A 27,030-nucleotide genomic window follows, 5' to 3' on the forward strand; every position below is an offset into this window, starting at 1 on the left:
GATCTATTCCAACAGCACAGAACAACATGTAGAACATGTGAAGGCGGTATTGAGAACATTACTGGAACACCATCTCTACTGCAAACTCAGTAAGTGTGAGTTTAACTCTACATCGGTGGAGTTCCTAGGGGTGGTGCTCACACCTTATGGTCAGGAAATGTCTGAAAGAAAGATCCTAGCAGTAAAAAACTGGCCCATACCCAAGTCTGTACGGGACATTCAATGTTTCATTGGGTTTGCGAACTTTTATCGTCGGTTCATTGAAAACTTCTCAGCAATGGCCTCCCCAATGACAAGGTTATTACGGAAGAAGGTGCCCTTTGAATGGACGGATGATGCTCAGAAAGGTTTCGATGACCTTAAGAAGGCTTTTGTTTCTGCTCCTGTGCTGGTGCACGCTGATCCCAGTAGACCTTTTATAGTAGAAGCGGATGCTTCTGACTCTGCAGTAGGAGCTGTATTGTCCCAACATCATTCTGACACCGGCCAGTTACATCCGGTAGCTTACCTCTCTCGCACCCTGAATTCGGCGGAGCAGAATTACGTAATTGCTGAAAAAGAGTTGTTGGCAATAAGAACCGCTTTTCTGGAATGGAGACATCACTTAATGGGAGCAAGACATGTAGTAACTGTGTTTACCGACCACCGTAATCTACAATACATGGCTGCTGCACGACATCTAACACCTAGACAAATGCGTTGGATGATGCATTTTGCGGACTTCGACTTCATTGTCACCTACCGACCAGGAAAGGATAACAGAAAGGCGGACGCATTGTCAAGGCAATCCACCAAGACGGAAAAGATCGACGCAAGGGAGGAATCCATAATCGACCCAAAGAAGGTGATCGGCGTCACCTGTACCCAGATGTTCCTCAGAAGTGTCATTAGAAACATCCAGAATGACGAATGGAAGAAATGGTTGGGGGAACACAACGAGTGGAAGATGGTTCAGGGTCTTCCGATGAGACAGAGACAGCTGTTGTTGCCCATTCAAGCCTTAAGAAAGCAAGTGTTTCAGTGGTGCCATAGTGCGCCGTGTGCGGGCCATAACGGAATCAGTAAGACTCTGGAACGAATACTAAGACAGTTTTGGTGGCCAAACATTAGGAAAGACGTGGCTGAGTGGGTGGCTGAGTGTCCTATATGTAGCCAAATGAAGGTACAACACTCCAGACAGGCAGGATTGCTACAGCCACTTCCCACTCCTGAGTTGCCTTGGGAAAACATTTCTATGGACTTTGTGGTGGGCATGCCGAAAGATCAGGGGTGCACTGCCATTTTGGTGGTGGTTGACTATTTAACCAAAATGGCTCATTTCATAGCCTGTAAACAGGTTCCTTCAGCTAGCGTGTTAGCCAGACTTATTCTCACCAACATAGTAAGGCTACATGGGTTACCCCGAGTGATAATTTCAGATAGAGGTAGCCAGTTCACCGCAAGGTTTTGGAAGACATGTTCCAAAGCCTTAGGAATAACATCTAGTACCTCTACGAGTTTCCATCCTCAGACCGATGGGCAAACTGAAAGGGTCAATCAAACACTGAAGCAGTACCTGAGATGCTATGTTGAGGTCACTAAAGAAGATTGGGTAGACAGATTATGGCTAGCTGAAATAGCCTATAACAGTGCAGTACATAGTTCCACCAAAACCGCTCCGTTTTTTAGCACCTATGGTTTCCATCCTAATTTTCTGCCGTTTCACCATCCTGCATCAGCCACCCCTGTCCCTGAAGTACATGAAAGACTACAAAACATTCGTAAGGCATGGCAGCAGGTCAAGAGCCAGTTACGGCAGACCAAGGCGAGGTACAAGGCCTATGAGGACAAGCACAGACAAGAAGGGCCAGTATATAAGGTGGGTGATTACGTCTGGTTGTCCACCAAAAACATACGCTTTAAGCGTTATAGTGTTTTCAATCCTAAATATATAGGCCCGTACAAGATTATCAAGCTAATCAATCCTGTGGTGGTTAAACTGGCTCTGCCATCTTCTTTACGCATTCATCCTGCCTTTCACGTGTCTTTGGTGAAACCCACGCGAATGCACAGAAAACTGGTCCCTGCTGAGGTTGTCGTGAATAACGAAGAAGACTATGAGGTGAGAGGAATTGTGGACTCTAAAATATACCGCACTAGATTGTGGTATTTGGTGGCTTGGAAGGGTTATGGTAATGAAGAAAACTCCTGGGAACCTGCATCCAATGTCCATGCACCCAAGTTTGTGAGGATGTTCCATCAACGCTTCCCGACCAAACCCTGCCTCTGTCAGTGTTCTTCGGGAGAGGGATGTACTGTCAAGTCTCACAGCGGGGTCTAGACGCGAACCCTGCCTTGAGGCGCAATAATGTACCTAAAAACTACATTTCCCATGTTTCCAGGGTCAGCGCGCGCGACGCCCGGTGTGATGACGTCACACGCGCTGAGAACATTACCGGCGAAGGAACAGAAGCGCCCGCCGTTGATTCTGGTTGTGTGCTGTAAGAATACGAGCGTTACCAGCGTATCCTTTTTGTTATTACTCTGAGCCGGCTGGTGAGTACTGTAGAAGCGTTCCGCTTCTGTCTGGGGGTGGCGTCGGCTGGCGCTTCCCATTTCTTGTGGAGTCCTCGGCTGAGGCTCTTGCTTTTCGCTTTAGTGTGGGATGCAGTTGTGAAAAGCGGCATCTTTATTGTTTGCAGTTGGTGAGGATTACTCGAGTGTGCTCTTTTCATTGAACTGCCATCCTATGCTCTGGGGTTTACTTGGCGTCCTAATCACAGTACGATTGTACTTGTCAATGGTATTCACCTGGTCTACATCCTCTCAAGGAAAGGAATTATCTGAATTAAGACTCTGGATTCCAAAAGGTGACTATTTGACTTTGGGGAATATTGGCAAACTGAAGAAGTGATTAGTCTTGCTTGGCGTCTATGTATATTTCACTTCAGGATCCAGGACTATTGTGAGCTATTTGTGTGCAGTATCGAGTATTGCCTGGTGAAGTAACCGGGCAAGACAAATAAGGTTATAAGACAATAAGCATTGTCTTCTTTTCTTTACTTTTGACAACAGGGGCTTATGAGCTTCGCCTGGCAGGCTAACTTCCATACTGACCCCTGTTGAAGCCCTATTTGACATTTATGTTGGTATGTACTTTATACTGTTGTGTTTCATTTACTAGAACCTTGCTGATGGTAGAAACTGACCATAGGGTTCTTGTCTTCTAGAAATATCTTCAAGTACAACTTTTCTGATTGCCAGGCAAAGCCAACCAATTATTCCTTTCCCGGTATACAGCATTCACTTAACACTAGGGTGGGGATACAGGTTACTACCAAGTGAATTGTATATAAGTCTGTGCTTGTCTCATGGTGCCTTGTTCTCGTTTCAGCTTCCCTTCCCTGCTGCTCCCTTCCTACCCTTCCTGATTATCCCTCGCTCGATCATTCCTGTGTGTCTGTTCACATTCAGACCCAGGGGCTGTCGAGAGGTGGACCCCATAGAGCATTGTGAGATCCTGAGGACCCTTGGACCTGACAATTACACCTTAGTGGGAGGTAGGAGTAGCCCTGGGCTCTTAATAAGGCTGTGCTCTGCCACCACAATGCTGGCTCCGCGCCCCTGGGGAGCGACTGATGACTCAGCCTGCACCTGGCCCAGGAAGGGCGAAGCCCCATCAACAAGGTACTCCTGGCTGCCCCTGTCCACACAATGCTGGCTCCACCTCCTGTGGAGCGTCTGATGTGCCTGCCCTCACACTGAAAGCAGAAGCCAGAAGTACACCCAACAAGTGCTCAGAGACTGAAAGCAGTTATGCAAAGGCCCCCCTGGCCTGAGAAGACAAAAGAATTGGTGTATAAAAGTAGGAGCCCTGCTCCTTGTAAATCAGAATCCTGTTTTACCACAAAGGACCTCTGCCCGACTAGAAGGAGAAGAGACGCTGGAAGGACTGGCCTGCTGCTTGCCTTGCTAAGAAAGGAGAGGAAGAAGACTTGCTTTAAAGACTTTGCTGCTTTGTGCTCTAAACATTCTCCAAGGCCTTGACTGAGCTTGCCCCCTGATGTGGCCCCCTGGACGAGTGGGTCCTTGGTGCTTTGGCTCGTCCTGGCATTCGAGCCGTGTGTGCATCCCGCTGGAGCCAGACTGCGCCCCTCATCGCCCCTCCTAGGGCTGTGGCACCTGTAACTGCAGTTATCCAGTATTGGTGTCTTTCATAGATTCACATGCCTGAATCATTCCCCGTCATCGGAATGGGAGTCCCCGGTACATAAATAAAGTAATGTCCTAAAGACATATAGAGAAATAGGCCCATAGGCCTTGTGAGAAGGTGGCCTGATATGCAGTGCTCACTATTCTAGTGAACACTATGTATCAGTCCAGCAACCCTTATTGATGATTGGTTGTAAGTCAACCTTATAGACCAGCTATCCTAGTAGCGTGGATACGAGCAGTCTAAGGCTAAAGACTCGAGAGGGCGTGTTAAGCCAGCTGTTTACCACACATATACCCCTTGAATACCCAGTGAAAGGACACCACACAAGTGTTATGAAAATAAACAAGATATTTATTAAGAATCACAACAGCCCTGTACTCTTTATGAGGACAGGGTACTAAGCACAAAACAAAACTCTTACGAAAATACTTAAGTTAGCACAGTATATACAAATGCCCTAGGGGCACGGAAAACCATATACTCTGAAAGTGGAATGCGAAATTACTAGCAGGTAAGTACAGTACTAATAGGCTTAGGAATCGCTAGGGCTTGACTATAGAACCTTCAGATTACTTATAGGAGGCCTAGGGGACTCGGGTGCAGAGTGTGCACTCTCACGCGTGATGCGGGACAAAGTCTATGGTAGCTAGTAATGACAAAGTTAGTGTTCTCGGGCGAACCCGACCTGGTAGGAGGAAAACGAAAGTGGATCCTGACCCTTGGATAGTGAGGCTATGCTGGGGCACCGAAATGCCGAAGTTACCTAGCCCAGGGGCTGCAGCTGCATAGGTCTCAAAAGACGTCGGGAATCCTCGTAGATGGACCAGGAGCCTGGAAGAAAGAAGTTGCTGGCAGGCGACCAGTGAAGAAAGTTCGATGGATCCAAGCCTGGATCGAAGGAAGATGACACCTGAAAGCAGAGGGGACCAAGTTCGAGACTACTAGCCAGTAGTCAGTGGGCACCAGGAGGGCACCGGATGGTAGCCACCTCGACTAGGTGAGTGGGTGACGCTGTGCTCGCAGATCTCACGGACCAGGAGGCGTTGTCGGCGACCAGGATGGAGGAGCGAGCTGTCCCACGATGGATGAAGCTGTCGGCGTCGCTGGACCCAGGATTGGGCAACAAAGCCTTGGCAAATTCAAGCCCACGCGGTGGACTCAAAATGGCGTCTGGAGTGGACCAGGAGGGTACGGGGTGCCTCTCTTGAAGAAGGAAGCAAGGGCCAGTCTGGAACAACCAGACCAGCAGCAGTGATGTCGTCGGGCGTCGTGAAGAAGGCCACAAGCCAGCCGGCTAGTAGCCACACAGCGCGGTGAGCACGCAAAAGCAGAAGGGCCCCACGCAGATCGTGGAGATGCTGGAGGGCTGATCTTCGGTGCTGGAGCTGCTCAGGGTTGGGGCTTCTCGGACCCCGAAGCACTCACCAGTGGAGCACACGGTGGGCTTGTTGCAAAGAAGTCGTGCAGTCTTGGCGATCGTCGGTCCCTCGAGGTCTCGTCGCACTCACAGTTCTCAGCTTTGCTGTAGAGGTGAGTAGAGGTCAGAGGTGCCAGGGAAGCCGGGTCTCGTCGAGCTGGGTCGTCGGATTCGTGAAGAAGGACTTGCAGCAGACCGCAGTGTTCTTAGGATGGTGCCTGCGGATGCAGGGTGACTACTCCTTAGCCACAAGGGAGAATCTTGAAGAAGGAAATCTTGAAGTCCTTTCGCAGAAAATCGGGTCTTGATTCCAAAGATGATCTAATTTGAACAGGGGGCCCGCTCCTATCTTTATACTAAAAAAGGGGGCTGACCCGGTGACTAGGTCCTGCCTATGGGTGGGACTAGGAGGGGGGTGGTTACACCCCTCTGCCATACCAGACTTTCCCCAGGCCAGGGGCTGGTGTGCCCCTGGAACTGGTTCTGACCGGCCTATGCGTAGTGAGCACCGGGGTGCAACTCAGCAGTCACCTTCCTGTAAAGCCCTGCCTACCCAGGATACACAAAACCATGTCTGGGACGGTGCTAGCACCGCCCCTGACAGGAAACCCTTTGTCCAGGCTCCCCTCGCTGGAAGGACTCCCAGCTGCAGGGGGTCAGACTCGTGTCTGTGGTGGCAGCATCCATTTTGTGGAGCTGAGGCTTCGTTTAACTTTAACCGGGGTTCACAGTTACATACATGTCGTGTCCCTCTAGAAGGGTGGAATGCCAACCCCGTCGCCAGAATTGGCGAGGGGTTAGTATTCCAATTCGTATGACACCTTACTCGACATGTTTTGATAAAGCAATACCAAAGTTAGCATTTAACCGCGAGGATTATAATGCACTTAAGAGTATATGGTATGCGATATCATGGAACAGCTATTAGGACTTGGTTCCGCAAGCTGCAGACAGGCTCAGCTCATGCCAGAGCACCATCTCACACGATTCCAAGCACTTTGCCTTCAGGATTGTCAAGGCCTGCCATAGGAGTGACTGATAAGAATCTGTGTGTCCATTTTAGGGTTAGGTATAGGTATACTACACCTACAGCAAAGGGTGATTACACGACTTTGCCCCAGCTGTCATGCAGCCAGTTGTGTCAAATTTAGGAGGCCAGCCAGGGGTGGCATAATACATGCTGCAGCCCCTGGCAGCCCTGGGTACACCTATGCCCTGAGTTACAGGGTCTGATAAGGTGGCCCAGTACCAATTGGTAAATGCACCTAGGGTACATGTTGTAATTTAGAGAGAGAACAGCCAGGCTGTGGGTCTGATTGGCAGGCCCACAGCCAGAGAAAGTCGTAAACTAGTGAAACAAAAGCAAAAAATCTGGGTGATCATAGGATTGCAGACCCTACTCTCCTACAGGCCTCACATTAGTAACATATCCCTGTCCTTTTGTAAAAAGGACCAAACTCTAGAAAAGAGCCAATCAGCTGTCACCTCCCTCTAGAACCCTTCTGGAAGGAGCCTCAGTCCCTCAGATTTTCGTACGCACAAAGCTAAGTTGGTGTATCACTGAGAGAATAGGTGAGCCCTTCCAGGGGAAGCGGGAGGGTTGCATGTGAATCTATGAAAGAAACCAATACTCGATAACTGCAGTTACAGGTAAGTAACGCATTTCTCATCCAGTATTATGGGTGTCTTTCATAGATTCACAAGCCTGAATCAGAGTAGCAAGAAAAGCACAAAGCACATTTTGGATGGTACAGTATCTGCAAGTCATTAGATTATAACATTTCAAGCTACTAGAAAGAGCATATAGTTGCAAACAATAAATACCATCAAAATACACAATAGAGAAATGTGCGTACATGAAAAGGATGGAGGGATGAAAGAAGGCTCACCTCTAGTGAAATAGATGCCGAAGCACTGCTTGTCCCACCGCAGCATCCTTCATAAGTTCCGTGTCCAGGCAGTAATGCCTAGTGAAGGTATGCAGCGACTTCCATGTTGCCGCTCTGCAAATGTCAATGACAGGCACACCTGCGAAAAGTGCCATGGGTGTAGACATCGCCCTAGTAGAATGAGCTCGTACTTTTGAGTGCAGGGGATGTCCTGCTTGTTCATGACAAAAAGAAACAGCTGCCGAAATCCAGCGGGAAATGCTATGTTTAGTGAGCGGAAGACCTTTCCTGGGCGTGCTGTAAGCCACAAATAGCTGATTTGACTTTCTGAAAGCCTTTGTCTTGTCAATATAAAATTTTAAACACCGCTTGAGATCCAATGAATGCAACGACCTTTCCGCTGCAGTACTGGGATTTGGGAAGAAGGAATGCAAAACCACAGGCTCATTGAGATGGAAATCCGATGGGACTTTTGGAATAAACTTCGGATTTGTCCGCAAAATCACTCTGTCCTGTTTAAATTGTAGAAAAGGATCCTGAATCGAGAAAACTTGCAGGTCACTCACTCGCCTCGCGGAGGTGAGTGCAATTAGGAGAGCTGTCTTCCAAGAGAGATATTTCAGGTCAGCCCTGTGCACCGGCTCAAAGGGATGTTTCGTGAGCTGATTACGGACTGTATTATGGTGCCAGGTAGGAGGCAACATTTTCACTGGAGGGAAAGTCCTGTATAATCCTTTCAAAAATTGTTTGATCAGTCTTTGAGACCAGAGAGAAGGACCCGCTGAAGATCTCTTGTAACAGGATATTGCAGCTAAGTGGACCCTAATGGAGGAGTGAGAAAGGCCCGACGTTGCCAAGTGGAGAAGATAAGGCAAAACTTGTTCCGGAGAGGAAGATAAAGGGTGTATTCCTCGATCTTTACACCAGATGCAGAACCTCTTCCATTTCAAAGAGTATGTTTTATTGGTGCTATTCAATCGTGCCCGAGCTAGGATGGCTCTACAGTCAGGTGGAATATTCAAATACTGAAGCTCTCTGAACTCAGGAGCGAGGCGGCTAACCTGAGAGATTTCAGATTCGGATGCTGGACTGGCTGGTTGCTCCTCGTGAGCAGAGATGGACACTGTTTCAGGCGGATCGGTGGCTCCAGAGATAAGGGGTGGAGTTCCGTGAACCAATGTTGGCGTGGCCAAGTTGGGGCTATTAAAATTAGAGTACAAGGCTCCGCCTTTAATTTCTTGAGGACTCTGGGAAGCATCGGGAATGGCGGAAAGGCGTACGCAAAGACGTTACACCATGCAATCAAAAATGCATTCCCTAGAGACCCTGACTGGGGATGCCAACTTGCGAAGTGTGGGCATTTGGCGTTGGATCTTGTGGCAAATAGGTCGATCTGTGGAGTGCCCCATCTCAAGGAAATTTGGTTGAGGATCTTCTGATCCAGTTCCCACTCATGAGAAGTTGTCTTCGGTCTACTCAATGAGTCGGCGAGTACATTGTCCATGCCTGGGACTTACTCCGCTCGAAGAGATACCTTGTTTGTGATTAGCCAGTTCCTCGCGAGAGAGTGTCAGTGAGCGCGTCCCTCCCTGCTTGTTGAGGTAGTGCATCGTCGTAGTGTTGTCTGTCCGGTCGAGCACAAGGGAATTCTGGATTCTTGGAAGGAAAGCTCGAAGGGCCAGGAAGACTGCCCGCAGTTTGAGGAGATTGATATGGAGCCCTTTCTCCAAGGGAGACCACGTCCCGCTTATCCGCAGCTCTTGCAGAAAAGCTCCCCAACCTTCCAAGGAGGCGTCTGTTGTGATAATATGAGGAGCAGCCAGAAGTAGGAATGTCAATCATTGAGAAAGGTTTTGAGATGACATCCACCATTGCAGGGCTTTGACTATCTGGGGAGTCACTTTCATGAGGTCGCCGAATGACCGCGTGCATTGGACCCACTGCTTCGAGAGTGCCTCCTGTAGAGGGTGCATCCATAAGCGACAGTGAGGAATCAGGAGGATACACGATGACTTCATCCCCAGAAGAGACTTGAAAAGGCGGACCGTCAAGGCCTTTTTTGAGGCCACTAGGCCAGCTAGTGCCAGAAGCTTGTTCTTCCTCTCTTGGGATGGGAAAGCTTTCTTCGAACGCGTGTCCAGGGTTGCTCCTAGAAAACTGATGCACTGAGAAGGTTGCAGGACTGATTTTTCCTGATTGAGTGTAAGACCCAAACAATCGAAAAGCGGTAAACAGGCGTTAGAAGACCTGGATGCGTCTTCTAAGGATGGAGCCTTGATCAGCCAGTCGTCCAGATACGGAAAGACTTGGTGATGGTGCTGCCTGAGATATGACGCCACTGAGGAAAGACATTTCATGAAGATGTGAGGTGCAGACTTGATCCCGAAGGGCAGGACCCGAAATTGAAAGTGTCTGACTGCCACTGCAAATCTTAAATATTTTTTGTGATTCCTGTGGATCGGGATATGGAAGTAAGCGTCCTGAAGGTCTAGGGACGTCATAAAATATTCCTATTCCAGCAATTGTAAGACCTCCTGGATCGTCACCATGCAAAACAACTGCTTCTTCAGGAATTTGTTGAGGGCCCTGAGGGTCCAAAATCGGTCTCCACTTTTTCTCTTTTTTCTGGATCAAAAAGAAGCGGAAATAAAATCCCTTTCCCCTTTGAGATGGAGGTACCTTCTCTATTGCTCCTTTCTGGAGCATAATAGAGATATCTTGCAGAAGCAGCAGTACATTTTAGTGATGCAATGGGCGGGGAGGAGTTTGGGGAGGGATTTGCATGAATTCCATAGAATGGCTGAATTGCACGAATTGAAGGACCCAACGGTCCGTGGTAATCTTTTTCCAATTTTTCAAGAAGTGGGTAATCTTTCCTCCAATTTTTAATGAGTGAAATGAAGTCTGGACTGGCTGAATAAACATGTCATTGTCTACATCCGTTGTTTTTTCTTTGTCCTTTACCACGAAAGGACGACTTGCCATAAGAGGATTGCTGATTCTGTTGTTGGCGCTGTTGATATTGTGGTCGACTCAGGCGTGAAGAGTATGAAGGCCTGTACTGGAAATTTCCTCTATAGGAAGACTGTCCATTCCCTTTAGTTCCACGAAAGGACTGATTCTTGTACTGGAGAGTGCCCAAAGCTCTCGCAGTGTCCGTGTCCTTTTTTATATTCTGTAGTGCTTCATCAATTTTGGAGCCGAATAGTAACTGGCCATCATAGGGCATGTCCAAAATCTTCGTTTGTGCCTCAGGACGAAATGAGGTTGCTTTCAGCCACCCCTGGCGTCGCAAGTCTGCTGCTCCAGCCAACTGGCGGAACCCTGTCAAAGGGATATCCACTGCACAGTCTATTATTTCTGACGCCAATGTTTCACCATATAGCAAAATCTTCTTCACCTCCTCTTTGGATGAATCTGGAAACTCTGACAGATATGGGGCTATATCCGCCCATAATTGCCTATTTTATCGTCCCAAAAGCGCTAAGGCATTTGCGGCCTTCACTGTCATCGCAGACATTGAGGAAAACCTTTTCCCAATGTTGTCCAATCTTCTTCCTTCCTTATCCGGAGGGGCCAATAAAGGGGCCGAAGGATTCCTGGAGTTTTTCTGCCTGTGTTACCACTGAATCCCGTTTGGGATGTCCTGTCAAACAGGCCGTGCAGTATCAGGCGCTCTATACTTTTTGTCCAACCGTGGAATCACTGGAGATACAGAGGAGGGGTTCTGCATGTTTTTAACTCGCTGGTTCCATAGATAATCAATATTAGGTATTGATCTAACTGCTTTTTTGAAGTCATACAAGCAGTCCTGTTCTTGAGAGACCATTAAGATCTTAAAACGTTGAGCCGCCCTATCAACCACATTATGGAACCCTCCAATGTCGCCTGGTGGTGAATCTGCGGGCGCAGGCACTGGAGATGTAGGAGAGGGAATGACATAGTCATCCCAGTCGACATGTACGGATTGAGTATCCCGCAGCTCACCCTCTTCCTGCTGGTCTTCCTCTTCTCCTTCCTCATCAGAAGTTGGAGGATGTGGTAAATCAAATCTCTCCGGTTGAATATTCAAGGGTGGAGGTCGTGGTCTTGGAGACGGAGTTACTGTGGCAGGCGGAGGAGCCGGAGACTCTGGAAACCTGTGTTTATAATCCTGAATGAGGTACCGCAGATCCGTAATTAAAGATGCTGGAAGACAAACCATAGGAGTAGGTGGCGGATGATATACCTACTCCTGTTCTTCCGCCTCATCTGAACTCTGACATTTCACATGAAGATCCGATGGGCTTGTCGCCAACTGGAACATGTCCCCCTCGTCTGAATCTTCCTCCTGGAGGAGACATGCTGGAGGAATTGGTTGAACCCGGCTCGGTGATGTTAACGACGGTGTTAGAGCCCTTTTTGTGATTTGTAGGCATACGCATGTTGCTTGTATGCCAGAATACATCATCGTCGAAGAGACGTTGACGGTGTGATCGTCGACAGTGGAGCGTCGACAGTTGTCATAGTCTGTGGCTGTGGGCAAATATATGAAGTAACAAGGACCCCCTGACAAAGTAAGGAACTTCTAGGACAGGGTATAACACAATGTGGGTATCTTCCTAGACAGTCAAAAAATTGCTAAACGTCTATGGTTAATTTGTCATTCAAAAGCAGAGAAAATGCAGTGTCAAGCAAAGGAGAATTATATAAAAAAAAGACCTATTTTATTAAAAATGAGAAAGTAAAAACACAATAAACAGGCTGTCTTTATCTAATCCAATAAGTAGTATCGTGGCGAGAAAGAGATAAGTTCTTATCTGTATATTTTGTGTCAAAAATCAACTGTTGAATTTATTGTGTTTTTACTTTCTCATTTTTAATAAAAATATATTTTTTATATAATTCTCTCTTGCTTGAGACTGCATTTTCTCTGCTTTTGAATGACAAAGTTTAGCAATTTTTTGACTGTCTAGGAAGATACCCACATCGCATAGTCGGTGGGGTCATCGTCGACGGGGCTGCCATCTACGGCTGAGATATTCCTGTCGTTGACGGTTCCTTCGTAGACGAGCCCTTCGTCGACGATGTTTTCAATCGATGGCGCCGGCGTCGACGCTATTGGCTTCGTCGTCGAGGTCGTCGCTGATGCTGTCGTCGGTGAGGTCAGCGTCGACTGGGTCTCCGACGTCAGCGGTGTTTTCTTGATGGCTATCGTTGACGATAGGGTTGTAGTCGTCGACGAGGATAATGACAACGATGCTGTCGATGTATAAACAGTCGTCGTTGACGTAGACACATACGAAGCTGAAGACACAGTTTTCTTCAATGATGAAGATGTCGTTAACGATAACGTCGTCGACGCTGTCGAAACAGGCTTTTAGAAGGTGTGACCTTCCTTTAAAGGAGTTGTCTTAGCCTGAACCTTTGAAGACTTCTTTGATGTCTTCTTTTGAGGAGGAGCTGTAGGGCTAGGAGAAGCCACCCTTGGTCTCTTCAGAGACAATTTTGAAGATACTGAAGAACCTTTACTTTCCTCAGAGGAATCAAGGTGGTCTCTATCTTTCAGCCTCTGGAGCCAAATTAAAAGGCGTCCTTCACGGTCCTTGAGGGTTTTAGTAGAAAAGGTACGACATACCTTGCAGTCCTTAGCAGAATGGTCTGGATACAGGCACTACAGGCAGTCTTTATGCTGGTCATCAATATGTAGCCTTTTCTTTCCACAAGAATTACAGGATCTAAAATGACACTTTTTTGGTGTGTCAGCCATATTTAATAGCAGTCACTGAAGAAACAGGAGAAAAATATCCCAGAACATTGGAAACCAGTTGTGAAGAAACAAAAGCTGAGCAGAGCTCAGAGGAGACTCCCTTAGCACAATGTGTAGTAGAAAATCTGAGGGACTGAGGCTCCTTCCAGGAGGGTTCTAGAGGGAGGCGACAGCTCATTGGCTATTTTCTAGAATTTGGTGCTTTTTACAAAAGGACACAGATATGTTACTAATGTGAGGCCTATGGGCCTATTTCTCCATATGTCTATAGGACATTACTTTAGTTAGTACCGGGGACTCCCATTCCGACGAAGGGGAATGATTCAGGCATGTGAATCTATGAAAGACACCCATAATACTGTATAATTAACATTATTACAGACAATTATTGCTGCTGAGAATACAGAGATCTCATTATAGTGGTTTCTCCTCCAATACTCTTCCCTCCTCCCCCTCTCTATGTTCGGCTTTACCCACTCTTGTTGCACTTTCTTATGAGTCCTGCGTGTTTCCATCTGGGCCCCCACCAACTCAAATTCAAATTCAAATAAAGCTTTATTTCGATATAAAGTTTTCATATCATAAAAGCATACATTTTAAAATACATCGAAAGCACAATACGAATTTCACTATATGTCACAAACAGCCAGTATCATTACAATTTTGGATGAAAGAAAGGGAAATAATGATCATATTCATACACAAAAATAAATACAATAAATACTTAAAACATTTTTTTTAAATTGTAGTAATCAGAGAGCCCTATGAGTTAAAACATTTTTTAAAAAGATATATACAGTGAGTTCATTGAATTTCTAAATTTCACCAATAGTTTCAAAAATTTGATTAGAGTAAAGATTAATTTCGGGGTTTCCATCCTTTGTAGTTTAAAAAACGCCTCTCTACAAGAACGGATCCCCCACTGTTTGAGAATTGGTTTTAGCAACATTTTTCTAGGAACATGATAAAATTTACAGAATAAACTGCAGGGCAAATTTGATTGGAGGGCCACATCATCACAGGGACAGGGCAGCATTTGTCTCGACCAATCATTACAGGATGGAAATGTGATCAATCAAAAAAAGGAACCCATTCTAAATCTGGATAAAAGCATTCTAGCGTAACTATTAGTATCACTATTAAGATATAATTGTGGACCCCGGTCAGGAGTTATGTTTTGATAGGCTAGGACTGAGTTTTTTAGTTTCTCAATCTTCCATCTTTTATTCTCTAGATGGTCCATAACCATTTTGCGTAGCCCTTTCCTTGATATTGATTCCATGGTGGAGGGGTTCTTGAAAAACTCTGGATGGCCAATGTCACTCATCATATTTTCTACTGTCGATAACCACTTAACACGCTTGACGCCATCCAATTGAAAACAGTCGGATATGATATTGCGGTTAAAGGCAGTTTCAGTAGTCACTCTCTAACAAAAGAGAGAGGGACCCCGAAACCAAAGGGATAGGGTTCCACGAGTGACGCAAGTCAGAAAGAAATTCCCTTTGGGTGAATTTGCAAAAGTACATAGGTATTTACAGAACACACATTTAGACTATAAACAGCTCACATACCACAAGGAAGCAATGTAGACACGTGAAAGTTGCAATATATGTGAAAACACTCTGGCAAAGAATAAAGTATAAAACAATTTATTAAGCAAACATTACATAAATTAAATACTAAAAATTGGGAAACATATATAGGACGGTGTAATAAACAATAAAAACAAACATTCCAATAAAAAGGAGTACGCAGGGAGAAAGGATTAAACTCAAGTAAAAGACAATAATTTTGGAGTTTCTCCTTAATTTATATTCCCTGATTAACTCCTAGGGCGTCGACGCGTTTCGGCGGTACAATCAATCAGATCCGCCTTCTTCAGGACAGTGAATGGATAATGTATCCCAAAAAAGTTCTCAAACTGCCGAAAGGTATAGCAATGTATTTTAAGGGGTTTCCGCCTCCTTATCTCTAAGTTGAGGTTTTCGTCCAGCGAATAATCCTCTATTTGTGTTCAGGGTACTTTAAAAAGTTCAAAGAAACCACTTGTATAGATTCCATAAAGTGGCGAAAATGCATCCAGTTTAATATCTGGAAGACATGATTAACTAAGCTGCCTCATAGGCACGCGGTAGGTAGAGTTTCAGTTCCGACTTTTCCTTCGTTTAATGCCGATTTCGAGAACTCTTAGCCCGGCACAGAGGGGTTAAATATCACACCCAAAGCGCTCGTGAAGTATACGTTTCCCTTGGGAGTTCCCTCACTGGCGGCCCTTCTGTATTTCGTTTATCAGCTTCCCGGGTGACAGTCCGCTCGTATTCCCGGCTAGCGAGATTTGATTGGAGGACCACATCATCACAGGGACAGGGCAGCATTTGTCTCGACCAATCATTACAGGATGGAAATGTGATCAATCAAAAAAAAGGAACCCATTCTAAATCTGGATAAAAGCATTCTAGCGTAACTATTAGTATCACTATTAAGATATAATTGTGGACCCCGGTCAGGAGTTATGTTTTGATAGGCTAGGACTGAGTTTTTTAGTTTCTCAATCTTCCATCTTTTATTCTCTAGATGGTCCATAACCATTTTGCGTAGCCCTTTCCTTGATATTGATTCCATGGTGGAGGGGTTCTTGAAAAACTCTGGATGGCCAATGTCACTCATCATATTTTCTACTGTCGATAACCACTTAACACGCTTGACGCCATCCAATTGAAAACAGTCGGATATGATATTGCGGTTAAAGGCAGTTTCAGTAGTCAGCCAGAGCTTATGCCATAGAAGGATGGGTTCCGTCATAATAATGTCCGAAATGTATGAAAGGCCGAGTTCTATATGTATAAAATAGTTTGGAGTAGATTTTGGTACCCCTAAGAGGTACCGGAGAAATCGGTTCTCGGTCTGTTGTATACAAAGTACCAAATCAATTTCCCATACCCCTGAACCATAAATGGCCGTAGACACACATTTGGCTTTATAAATGACAATCAACTCTTTGACAGGTCTTCCACCAATTTTAGTTGCAAAGTTCTGCAAGGCACCTATGGCCTTGGAGAAAGCTAATTTTCTCGCTAAAATGGCTTGTTTCCAGGTGGATTTACGATGAAAACAAATCCCCAAGTACGGGAATTGATCTGTAATCTCTATTTTTTTTATTATCTATGAAGATAGGGCAGCGTATTGTCTTTGTTCCCTGTCGACAAGACATAGAGTAAGTTTTACTAATGTTGACCTTCAGTCCCTTGTCCCTCATAAAAAGAGTGAACTTAGAAACTGCCCTTTGAAGACCCAGTCTGGTCTGCGATAAAATTGCGGCATCATCCGCATATAAGAGGATGGGGACAGGGCAGCCTTGTACAACAGGGTAGTCATAGGGAAAGCTGTTGAGGTGATCACCAATCTTATCAATATAGAGTGAAAAGAGTAGGGGTGCCAAAATGCACCCCTGTCTTACTACCTCCTAATTGAGAATCTTGATGAGCACTCTCCATGTTGTCCAACGTGAACCCTCGCTTCAGCATCTCTGTATAACTCTTTAATAAAATTTAAAATGGAAGGATCCAGATCGAGACTTTTTAGGGCAGCCCACAGTTGTTTATGTTCAACACAATCAAATGCTGAACTTAAATCTATAAAAGTAATAAAAAGGTTCCCTTTTTTTGCTATAGTATATTTGGAGATTAAAAGATCTAAATTAAGGCTCTGCTCAACCGTCCCCATACCTTGACGAAAACCATACTGAAAAATCGAGAGGATATTCGCTTACTCAATCCAATTTTGCATACGTTTAAGAATGATGCGCCCTGCTACTTTCATTAAAGCATCAATCAAAGAAATTGGACGGTAGCAGGACGGGTCATGCCTGTCCCCTTTTTTAAAAATGGGGACCACTATAGCTTCTGACCATGTTTGTATTAGACCATGGATATTAGCACAGTTCATCACTAAGGCTAACAATGGGGCCCAAAAATCTAAATTAGCTTTAAAAACATCTACTGGTATGGAGTCTGGACCCGGTGCCTTACTAGATGGGCTTTCTCTAATAGCCAGACTCACCTCTTCACATGAAAAAACAAGATCCAACGGAACATTTTTCACGTGAGGTTCGGAGATAGGAGGAAGTATAATGCCGCCCTCAGGGGCAGTAGATTGTAGCTCCTGTCCATCGTACAAATTTTTAAAATGAGCGACCCAGGTATCCCCGTTGATGGCAATATCTATCATTTCCGGTTGGTTGCCTCGCCAGAAGGGGGCATTTACTGCCTTCCAAAAGGCTGTGGCATCTTTATTTCTTGAGGCAGAGATTAAAGATTCCCAGGCCTTTTGTTCAAGGCTTTTTCTCTGTTCTTAATAGCCTTGCGATAATTACATCTTGCCTGTCTAATGGCCTCTATAGATCGCGGGTTGGTATGTAATGCCTTTTTTAATTTTTTTAAAGCAGTGGTACAATGTTTATCAAACCAACCTCTCTTATTATTAGTTCCAGATTTAGTTTGCCGTGTCAGTAGGGATTTTAACGGCTGCTGAATTTTGTTAAAAGAGTCTAATATTTTTTGCGGGTCTTCTGATGGAGATAGGCATTTGTTAATCTCCGGACGTCTTTCGGATAATACATTTCTAAAAAGTGTTTCAGGGATCACTTTGTCCCATTTAATAGTAAAGCCACTTGTCCGTCCCATGGAAATATGGGGTTGATAATTAATGGTGTTTGTATTTGTTTGGGACCTCTCTATATGTTTTCTTATTTTAAACATTAGAGCGTAATGGTCTCCATACACATCCATTGTTTTCCATAAGGAGAGCAAAGTGGCATGTGATTTAGAAAAAAGGGTAAAATCAATCACAGAATTTGAGCCTCTTCCATGGAAAGTAGTTTGAAAAGGTAGTGACGGTGAGCATAATTCATTTACAAAATCTAAGTTAAAATAGAAAAGAAAACTATTTAAAGTATCCCCTAGTTTTGAGTGGCTAAAGTGATTCGGGGTATCATCCATTATACAATTTAGGCCACAAAGTTCCTTTCTCCCATACTGGCAGATATTGCAATTAAAATCACCCAACCAGGCAATCATACATTCCTTGTCAGTACGTTCTTTCAATGTAACAACTGCATGGGTTAGGTCATTTAATACTATTGTAAAAATTTATTATAATAAGGTTAAGGGAGTTACCCCATCCGAACATAACTATCTGGTAGGAATCTTTTGGGATGTGTGTCAGCACAGTTAGTCCACTATTGATACTGAGATATGTTACCAAACCGCCCTTGTTTCTGCCATGATTTGTCACCAAGGCCGGAGCGTGGAAGGTCTGGTACCCTAGTAAATGCACTGGGTTTAAGGCCCAGGTTTCTTGAAAACAAAGGATTGAAGGAGTATTCACCATATCCAACCACGATTGTGATGCAGTTTTTGTCGCAAGGCCAGCCACATTCCAACTAAGTATGGAATGTACAATATAAGCAGGGGTAAGAATGGAGGAGTTGGAGAGGGCCTCTACATTTATCTGACCACCAGGGGTACACTTTTCAGGCAGGGATGCAATATCAACAAGTTCTACAAATTCTACCTTTCCACCAATACCCTCCATGTCAGTTGCAGGGTAGTTAGTAGGAAAAATTAAACACTTTCCACTATCCGTGTGCATACAATTTGAAATCACAGATTTGACATTGTGCAATGAATCCTCCGCCCCACCCCAATCATCCTTTGTAACACTGAAAGAGGAAGTGGTCTCCATATCATACAAATTCAGCGAACAAAGAGTGACATCATTACGAGTCCCACTAATCTCCGCTAAAGGAGCACAGCCATTCTCCCACATACTGATTTCTGACTCAGCGGGAGTACTTCTTAATGGAGAAGTAACAATGGAAGGGACCGTTTTGTTGACTTCATCTAATGTAGCAGAAACAATCAGACAATCTCGAGTAACCTCTATATCAAGAGTTGGCATAACCAGTCATTCATTGAAGTCGAGCTCAGAGAGTGGTTCATACAGGTTTTGTAACGGGATGTTCCAGAACTCATTAGGATTAACAGGGTGACCATAACTGGTATTTGGAGGAAAATATCTGGGGGGAGACTTGACTCCCCCCCCAATGCCAGGTAGTCTTAATCCAAAGTCCAACTCACAAATTAAAGAAAAGGAACCAGCAAATTCTCAATGATAATACCCTTAAATAATTCTCATTCTTACATAAGAAATATCCAAAAATCACTTTAATGCTTGCATTTAGCCACAAAACGGGCTTCAGATCAACTATAACTACAATTTAGTCACTTGACCTCATACCTCGTAAATGAAGATATCAAAGACCCGGGTGGCCACGGGCAGAGGGAAGGTGGTAAGGAAGAGCGTGAGGAACCAAGATGAAGCATACATTGATGTGTGGAAGCTCTGAGACCGAAAGTGGATGTTCAGTTCAGGCAGCTGTTCCTGGAGGATAATAACACAGACAGTTTTAAAAAACACAAAGTAAGGTTATTTGGGGATGAAGGGATAAAATGAGTACAAAAGTCAAAACCATTAACAAACAAAAGAAATGAGAGAAGGATAAAGTGGGGAGAGAAATACATGAAATGCCAGAAAAAAATGAACACACACAAGGGCAGTGCAACGAGGGAGAATGATATTGAGATTTAGTAGGACAAGTAAAGAAAAGCCAGGGAGAAAAGACAGAATGGCAAAGAGAAAACAATGATGGCAAGTGGAGGAGGAAGAACAAAAATTGTGGTTTATTGTTTCAATGTGAGGAGGGTACTAAGGACAAAGTCAGTAATGAGGCAGAAAAAGAGACATCTTGAATTTATTTTCTGAGATGAATAAAACATTTCCACCCTAAAACATCCCATTTTGAATGAAGTGATTTAGTATAGTCAGGCCTGGTAAAGCTAAACTGATTCTCATTTACAAGAAAAGCCTTATGATTTTTGATGTTCTGAAACCTGAGCTTAGAACACAGTGTTTCAGAACTGAGCTTAGAGCAGTATTTCAATGAGGAAAAAAAAAGAGAGGCACTGTTTGAACACAGGGTGAAACTCCATATGGATAATTTTAGATTCCTTGGGGAATATTTAGAAGAGTACCTAATCTTAGGGGATGATGGATAGAGTATACTTATGAGTAACCATAAAAAGGAGGTGCAATAGGGATTTCAGGTATTTATCATACTTAAATAAATGAACCAAAAACACCTATTAACGCAGTTGTCATGAAAACCGGTGGAAACATAAGTGAAGATGTTTCTGCTCTTCCCTCATATAACAAAGACAATGAGTAGCCAGAGGAGGTGCAGTAATCTGGCTAGCACTACTGGCACGTTTTGTTTCTATGCATCTTTGATTTTGGGTCTTCTTTGCAAAACAGAGGGTCTGCACCAGGTAGATATGCCACTAGTGCAGGCGGAGGTATTGGTGCTGGGTCAAACTCTAGTATTCTGTTGAGGCAATGACAGCAACGGAGGTGGTAATAGCATGGATTTAGGCTGTAGATAAAATATTTGATTTACAATTAGTGATTCCAAAAATTATTTGGAAAGCATGGCTGTACAAATCTGAAATTCGGTGGTCTGGATAATTCTCTAAAAGATTTTTACTTGATACTGAGGAGTTAAGGCAAAGATTGACAGGAAAATATCTTAATGTTTCTTTGATCTTAACAAAGGAACAGGAATGCCAATTTTCTGCCTTCTTGCATTTAATGTTTCCATTTAAAGAAAACGTTCCTAATAGCAATCTATGAGACCTACTTGAGGATGCACTGAGAGTGCTTCTTGGGGAACACTACATCACTCTGGTGCAATGATAATGAAATGTCAAATATGAAAGGGCCCAACCAAAGGACAGCCTATGGTCTAGATAACTCTGGGAAACTTGGGCAGACAGGGCTGTAGTGACTGAGCCACTTTTGCGGTCTGATGCTCTATGGTGACCCTCAATCACCATAATTTTGTATTGATTTTAGCGTGCTATGTTATCCTAGCCTTAATGTAGGATGGTCTTGCATATGCCTACTTCTCTTCTGTTCTATAATCTTGCTGTCTTTCAATAGAATAGTCTTGCTAAGAATAGAATGTATGGGATGTTGAGGTGCAGTATTTTTGCTGATGGTGCACACATGTGCTTCATGGTGGATACTGCAGGATTAAATGTATAATGTTATTTGGGTTAGGTGAATTATGACTTTGGCCTATTGGCTTGGACGTGGTCTTATGTCATTCTGTTTTATAAGTCTGAATCTATTAGTTTAGCTGCTTCAATTGTAGGGATTCCTAGACTGACAATTTATAATGCTAGGGCTATTAGTAGACTGGCTTGTCTTATGGATAAATCTGTTAATCACACCTTGATTGCTTTATCTGATTTCCTGCTTGATATGAGAGGCGCTTAACAAGCTATTTTACAGAATAAGATTGCTATTGATTTTCCTCCTGATCCTGATGGATGATGTTGCTTTAATATTTCTGACCACTCTAAATCCATTCAGTCTCATAATATTGCTTTGCATAATTGTCATTTGAAGTTCAACATACCCTTGATATAGGATTGTGGGATTAGCTCCTTGGGTGGTTACCTGATGCTTTGGTCTATCTTGGGTGGTGTACCTTTTTAGTCATCTGTTTTCAGTTGCATTATGCTGTTGCATTCAATGTGTGCCTAGTCTTTTGAATATGTTTCGCCCTAGAACTGCTTTTGCCCATTTTGTCAGTTATGTTCCTTATTATTCCAGTAATAGTTTTTATATTGTTTGAAGTTTATATAGGTTTGATGGTGTTGGAAAATGGTCATGGGTGGAATGTAGTGACTGAGCTATTTTATGGATAAATGGCTCGATTATGACCATTGCCCACTACCATCTCAGTATACTTTGGCCTAATATAGTGATGTGTAGGCCTGTTTCTGACTTTGTCTTGCTTAACAGCAGTGCTGACTATTGCATTTGGCATGCTCTCATGTCATCTTGCTTTGCAATTTATACTGTCACGTAACATGGTGATGTGTAGGCCTGCCACACTACAAAGTAGGGTTTGATTATGTACCTTTTTGTTTCTGACTTTATCTTGCTTAATGGCAGGGCTTGCCTATTGGCTTTAGCATAATCTTATGCCATCTTGCATACTAATTTTGGCTCTTTGCAGGAGTAGTGGCCTATGCTTAAGGCCTATGCTTAAGTGACTCCATTTTCTGAGCTGTCTCCATCTTCTGAGCCTTTCTAGGTGAGAAGTTATGTTTTGCTTTCACTTGTTTTCTGCAATTTGTATGCTAGCAGGAACCGGTTCTTATCGGAGGAATGTACAGGCTCTGTCTCGAAGTCATAGCAAAGGCCTGATCAACCGATGATGTGGCCTTGGCACGGTGTGGTACGGCATCTGATGAGAGAGAGGGGGGCGAGGCTTGCTAGAGGCTTTGTCCTACGTTTCCACTTCTACTAAAGGAGCTGTCTGAGACCTAAGCTCTGGTAGTTCATCACAGTACAGACGTGTAGCTGTGACGGTGGAGCATATTGGGATGTGAAGAAACTTGGTGAGGTGTTCCACTAACTCTTATTTTCTAGCTGTTCTTATCTATCTTCTCCTATTTTCAGGTTCCATATATTTGTATACATATAAGTTTTATATATATATATATATGTTATTCTGATTGCATTTAGTGATCATATAATTGGTAGTTTGAAGTTGGTGCTGTAAGTGATATAGATGGCCTATTGTGACATAGTAGTGATTTCTTCCTTTTGTCCTTCTATCATTGTGTAATAAAGAAACCCCAGACCATATAATTATTTGTTTGTGTTCCTTGGGATGGGAGGTCAGGGAGGTCAGGGCCCTTCTGACCAAAATGCTGTAGCATCGGAAGGATGGTAAGTTTCCCTTTCTGGCAGGCAATTGTTGAGAGAGGGAAGTACCGCTCTCATCCAGGGAAACCTAAAGTGGTAAGTATCCTACCCCTAGGCATTGTTAGGAGGAGTGCACGTTGTTTTAGTTCCACCAGGGTGGGCTTTGTGTCGCATTGTTGTTACCCTGCGGCCCTTGGTATTGTGTTGTGTTTTCGTACCCTGGGGTACCCTTTTACCTTAAGGCCCTTGGTTTCTTGCGTTGTTTTACCGAGTGACGTTGTTTTCCCGGGTTGTTGTTATTGTCGTCACTGGTATTGTTTCTTGCGTTGTAGTCGCCTGTTGGCGGTGTTATTCGCAAGCTCCTCGGCAATAGCCAAATATGTTTAGTTAGTTGTTAGTATTATTCCTTTCTTGGTTAAGTATATATGAAAGGTTGTGTCCTTTTGGGTCCCAAGAAGGGATAAGGTTGTTTGCCCTGGTGATTAGCAGAATTATCAGGTCATAACAAGGGCACATTTGAAAACTGGTAGGACCTCCAACATAATCTTTTGCAAGAATTCCTGGCATGGAAAGTAAAGCCTGAAGGGCACCTCAGGGTATTAAGGTTTCAAGCCAATAGGACATCCAGGGGATATTTCAGTTTTCACTGGAAAGGTCTTTCCTGTGAGGGGTCCAAACTACAAATTTAACATAGGTTAAGAATTTTGTAAAGTGTATGGATTCCCAGCGCTAGGTAGTCGAGCTGCGACAGGGAACTATGCCTATTAAGGTTACTGGGGGAATAGCCATGTCTTAAGCTTTTTCCTAAATCTGAATTCCTCATCCAGCAGTCCTAATTTGTGGGGCAAGGCATTCCAAAGCTTAGGGGTGAGATGTGTGAAAGATCTGCCATCACCATCTTGTTCTCTTGATTCTTGTAGTTCTAAGGAAGCATTCTTGGGACAATCTTAGACTTCTAGTGGGGACTTGTGGGAGGAGCACGCTTCTGATTTTAGGGGGACCCTTATTATTTATTGTTTTATGTTCCAGGGAAAGGGCCTTGAATTTGATCCTTGCATCAATAGGAAGCCAATAAAGATCTTTCAAGTGCTCCCTTACTGATTTGTGATGTGGAGTTTGGCAAAGAAGCCTAGCTGCCGCCTTCTGCGCGGTATGGAGTCGATTTATAACATATTTCGGAGATCCCAGGTAAAGGGAATTACCATAATCCAGGTGGAAGACCACCATGGATTGAATTACCTTTTTCCTTAAATGCTCCAGGATAAGCTCCAAAACTTTCCTGATCATTCTTAGTAGAACAAAGCATGTACCCGCCAGCTTTTTTGCTTGTTCGTCTATTGTTAGTGCTTTCTCCAAACATATTCCCAAATTCTTAATGGAGGAATTGGGAACAGGAGAGTTCCCCATACAACTTGGCCAACTAGATTGAGGCCTAGGGACAGCATTGTTCACAAGAATCATCAGTACTGTCTTGTCACCGTTTAGTTTCAAGCAGCAACTGGTCCTCCATTTAGCCACTTTTTCCAAACAAAATGCTAGTTTGTGGATTTCTAGGTTCACGCTATTGTCAAAGGAGACCACCAGCTGCATATCTGCATAGGAAACTATGGACAGGCCAAACTCCTGGACAATTTCTGCCAGTAGCCACATGCAAATATCAAATAGAGTGAGGCTAAGTGATGAGCCCTGTGGCACTTCGCATACCGATGGCATACTGTCAAAAAAGCACATGGATTCCCTAACCTGGAAGAATCTATCTTTAAAAAAGGATGCAAGCCTATCCATAGCTTTTTCCTGGATCCCAACCTCCCCGAGCCTGTTCAGCAAGATAATGTGACCTACAGTATAAGAAGCAGCGCTCAGATCCATGAGCAAAACTGTGGCTGAGCCACCTTGGTTAAGTATGCTTTTGAGCTCCTCAACCACCAGGTGGGCGGATTCAGTTCTATGCTGAGAACGAAAGCCCATCTGTGTATGGTGAAGACAATGATTGTCTTGCACAAAAACAGACAACACTTTGTATACATATTTAATTGTGGAATGTCTTTGGGCGCCTGTATTAGTTAAGGTGAAAGGAACAAAAGGATGGTCTGACCATGGTACACGGACTGAGGCAGAGACTTGAATCTTAGGATCATTAAAAAATATAGGATCAAAGGTTTGCCCTTTCACATGTGTAGGGAAGGCTCCATGTTGTATTAATTGCACTGCCTCTAGGTCCTACGACAATCTTTAAAGGTTGCAGAGGATAATGATGTGCGTTTTCCTCACAGCTAGGCTAGCTAGAAGGCCTGTCAAATTTTCTGTAAAATTTGCGCTTGTGCCTGGAGGTCTATAGATTAAGGCTTGCGAAAAGGTGCATATAGGGGAGAATAACATAACATAACATGTGTATTTGTAACGCGCATGTTCACCACTAAGGGTATCTTGGCGCTAATTAACAGATGTCTCTCGTTACCCAACTCAATGGTACTCATTTTATCGACCTCAGATGGATGAAAGGCTGAGTCGACCCGCTGGGATTTGAACCTGTGACCATGAGGTCGAACACAGGTCCTTGCAGTAGACGCATTAGTCTACTCAACCACCAGACAATGCAGAATGAGATGGTGAACTGAAAGCTTTCACAGTCTGATATTGGAAGACGGGTAATAACGCTTCAAACTCCTCCTGTTGTATCATGGCAATACCACCCCCTATTTTTTCTATACAATCCTGGCAATGTATTTGGAACTCAGATGGGAGGGCCATTAAAATATCAGGAATGGAACTATCGTTAAGCCAGGTTTCAGCGATAAATAGGACATCCAATTCTCGCTCTTCCTACAAGATCCTTATCTCTATTTTATGACTTCGGAGAGATCGGCTGTTCATTAAACTCAACTTCCAGAGTTCATTTTTCACTTGCACAGGTTGTTTTGTTATAATCTACCTTGTCTGTCTTTTTAGGGCGTAGTTACACTGTGTACATACCTCATCTCTCTAGTTCAAGTTATCCACTCAGAGCAAAGGGGTGCACTGTGACTCAGGAGGTAGCCTGAGCGACAGCAGCTGATCCGCTGTGCATTTCAGTTGTTTGGGGCCAATTTGGACAGCGTTCCTGTTCCCATACGGGTGCAGACAGGCTTGCCAGTGGCACACCCGCTGTGCTCCCGCACCTCAGCCGCATATAAAGACTTCGACGGCTAACAACTAGAGCGCCAACCCCCGGCAGCTCTCCTGCACTCTATGGTGGGGAGGGTAACACTACCTATCTACAGCCCTAACAGATACACCCCCCCCCCCCAACAACAACACCAGAAAAAAATAAAATCTGTGGTTTTTCAACTTGTTTCAAATTGTTATTCAGCCGTTTAAATTGTTATAAAAATCATTATTCATTAGTTTTAAATGTATCCAACAATCAATTTGCGTAAAACAACCAGCGTTTCCCCAGCACAGCGCTCTTACCTGGGCACCCACACCCCAACCGCTATATAAAGACGTGGATGGCTAACAACTAGAGCGACAACACCCGGCAGCTCTCCCACACTCTATGATACTTTATAAATATGGTATTGTCATGACATTCCTGCCTGGATATCTTGCATGTCTGAATTAAAATTGATTGGATGAACCAGTACACAATTTAGATGGATTCCTTGTATTGAAGCTAAATGGCTTTAAAAGCTAAAGGGGAAGCCCACTATTCTGCAGCTTCATATGGTTTTTATATATGTGGTATCATTTTTACTTTTACTGCTACATAATCTGTATTAAGGCCTGGCTATATTCTTCAAAACGAATTCCAATAAGATACTGTGAACACAGGAAGGAGTTGGCTGTTCCTGCCTGATGTTTGGGGTTGATATTCTGAGCAAGTGAGCCTGTGGGTATGCCTTGGCTGAAGAAGGAAAAGATACTTACCTGGAACTCCTTCAGGTTAACCTTCACTGAAATC

General features: G+C 44.1%; 1 protein-coding gene across 1 annotated transcript in view; it reads right to left on the reverse strand.

The window, feature by feature from the left end:
- EVI5L (ecotropic viral integration site 5 like) overlaps positions 1 to 27,030 on the reverse strand; it is a 1,294,704-nt gene that overhangs the window by 599,789 nt on the left and 667,885 nt on the right. Inside the window, exon 8 of the mRNA XM_086928161.1 lies at positions 19,551 to 19,694. Coding sequence (XP_086784287.1) covers positions 19,551 to 19,694 — 144 coding nt within the window. The remainder of the gene's footprint in view (positions 1 to 19,550; positions 19,695 to 27,030) is intronic.

The sequence above is a fragment of the Lissotriton vulgaris genome, chromosome 1_1 (genome assembly GCF_964263255.1).
Source record: "Lissotriton vulgaris chromosome 1_1, aLisVul1.2, whole genome shotgun sequence".
Classification (NCBI taxonomy): domain Eukaryota; kingdom Metazoa; phylum Chordata; class Amphibia; order Caudata; family Salamandridae; genus Lissotriton; species Lissotriton vulgaris.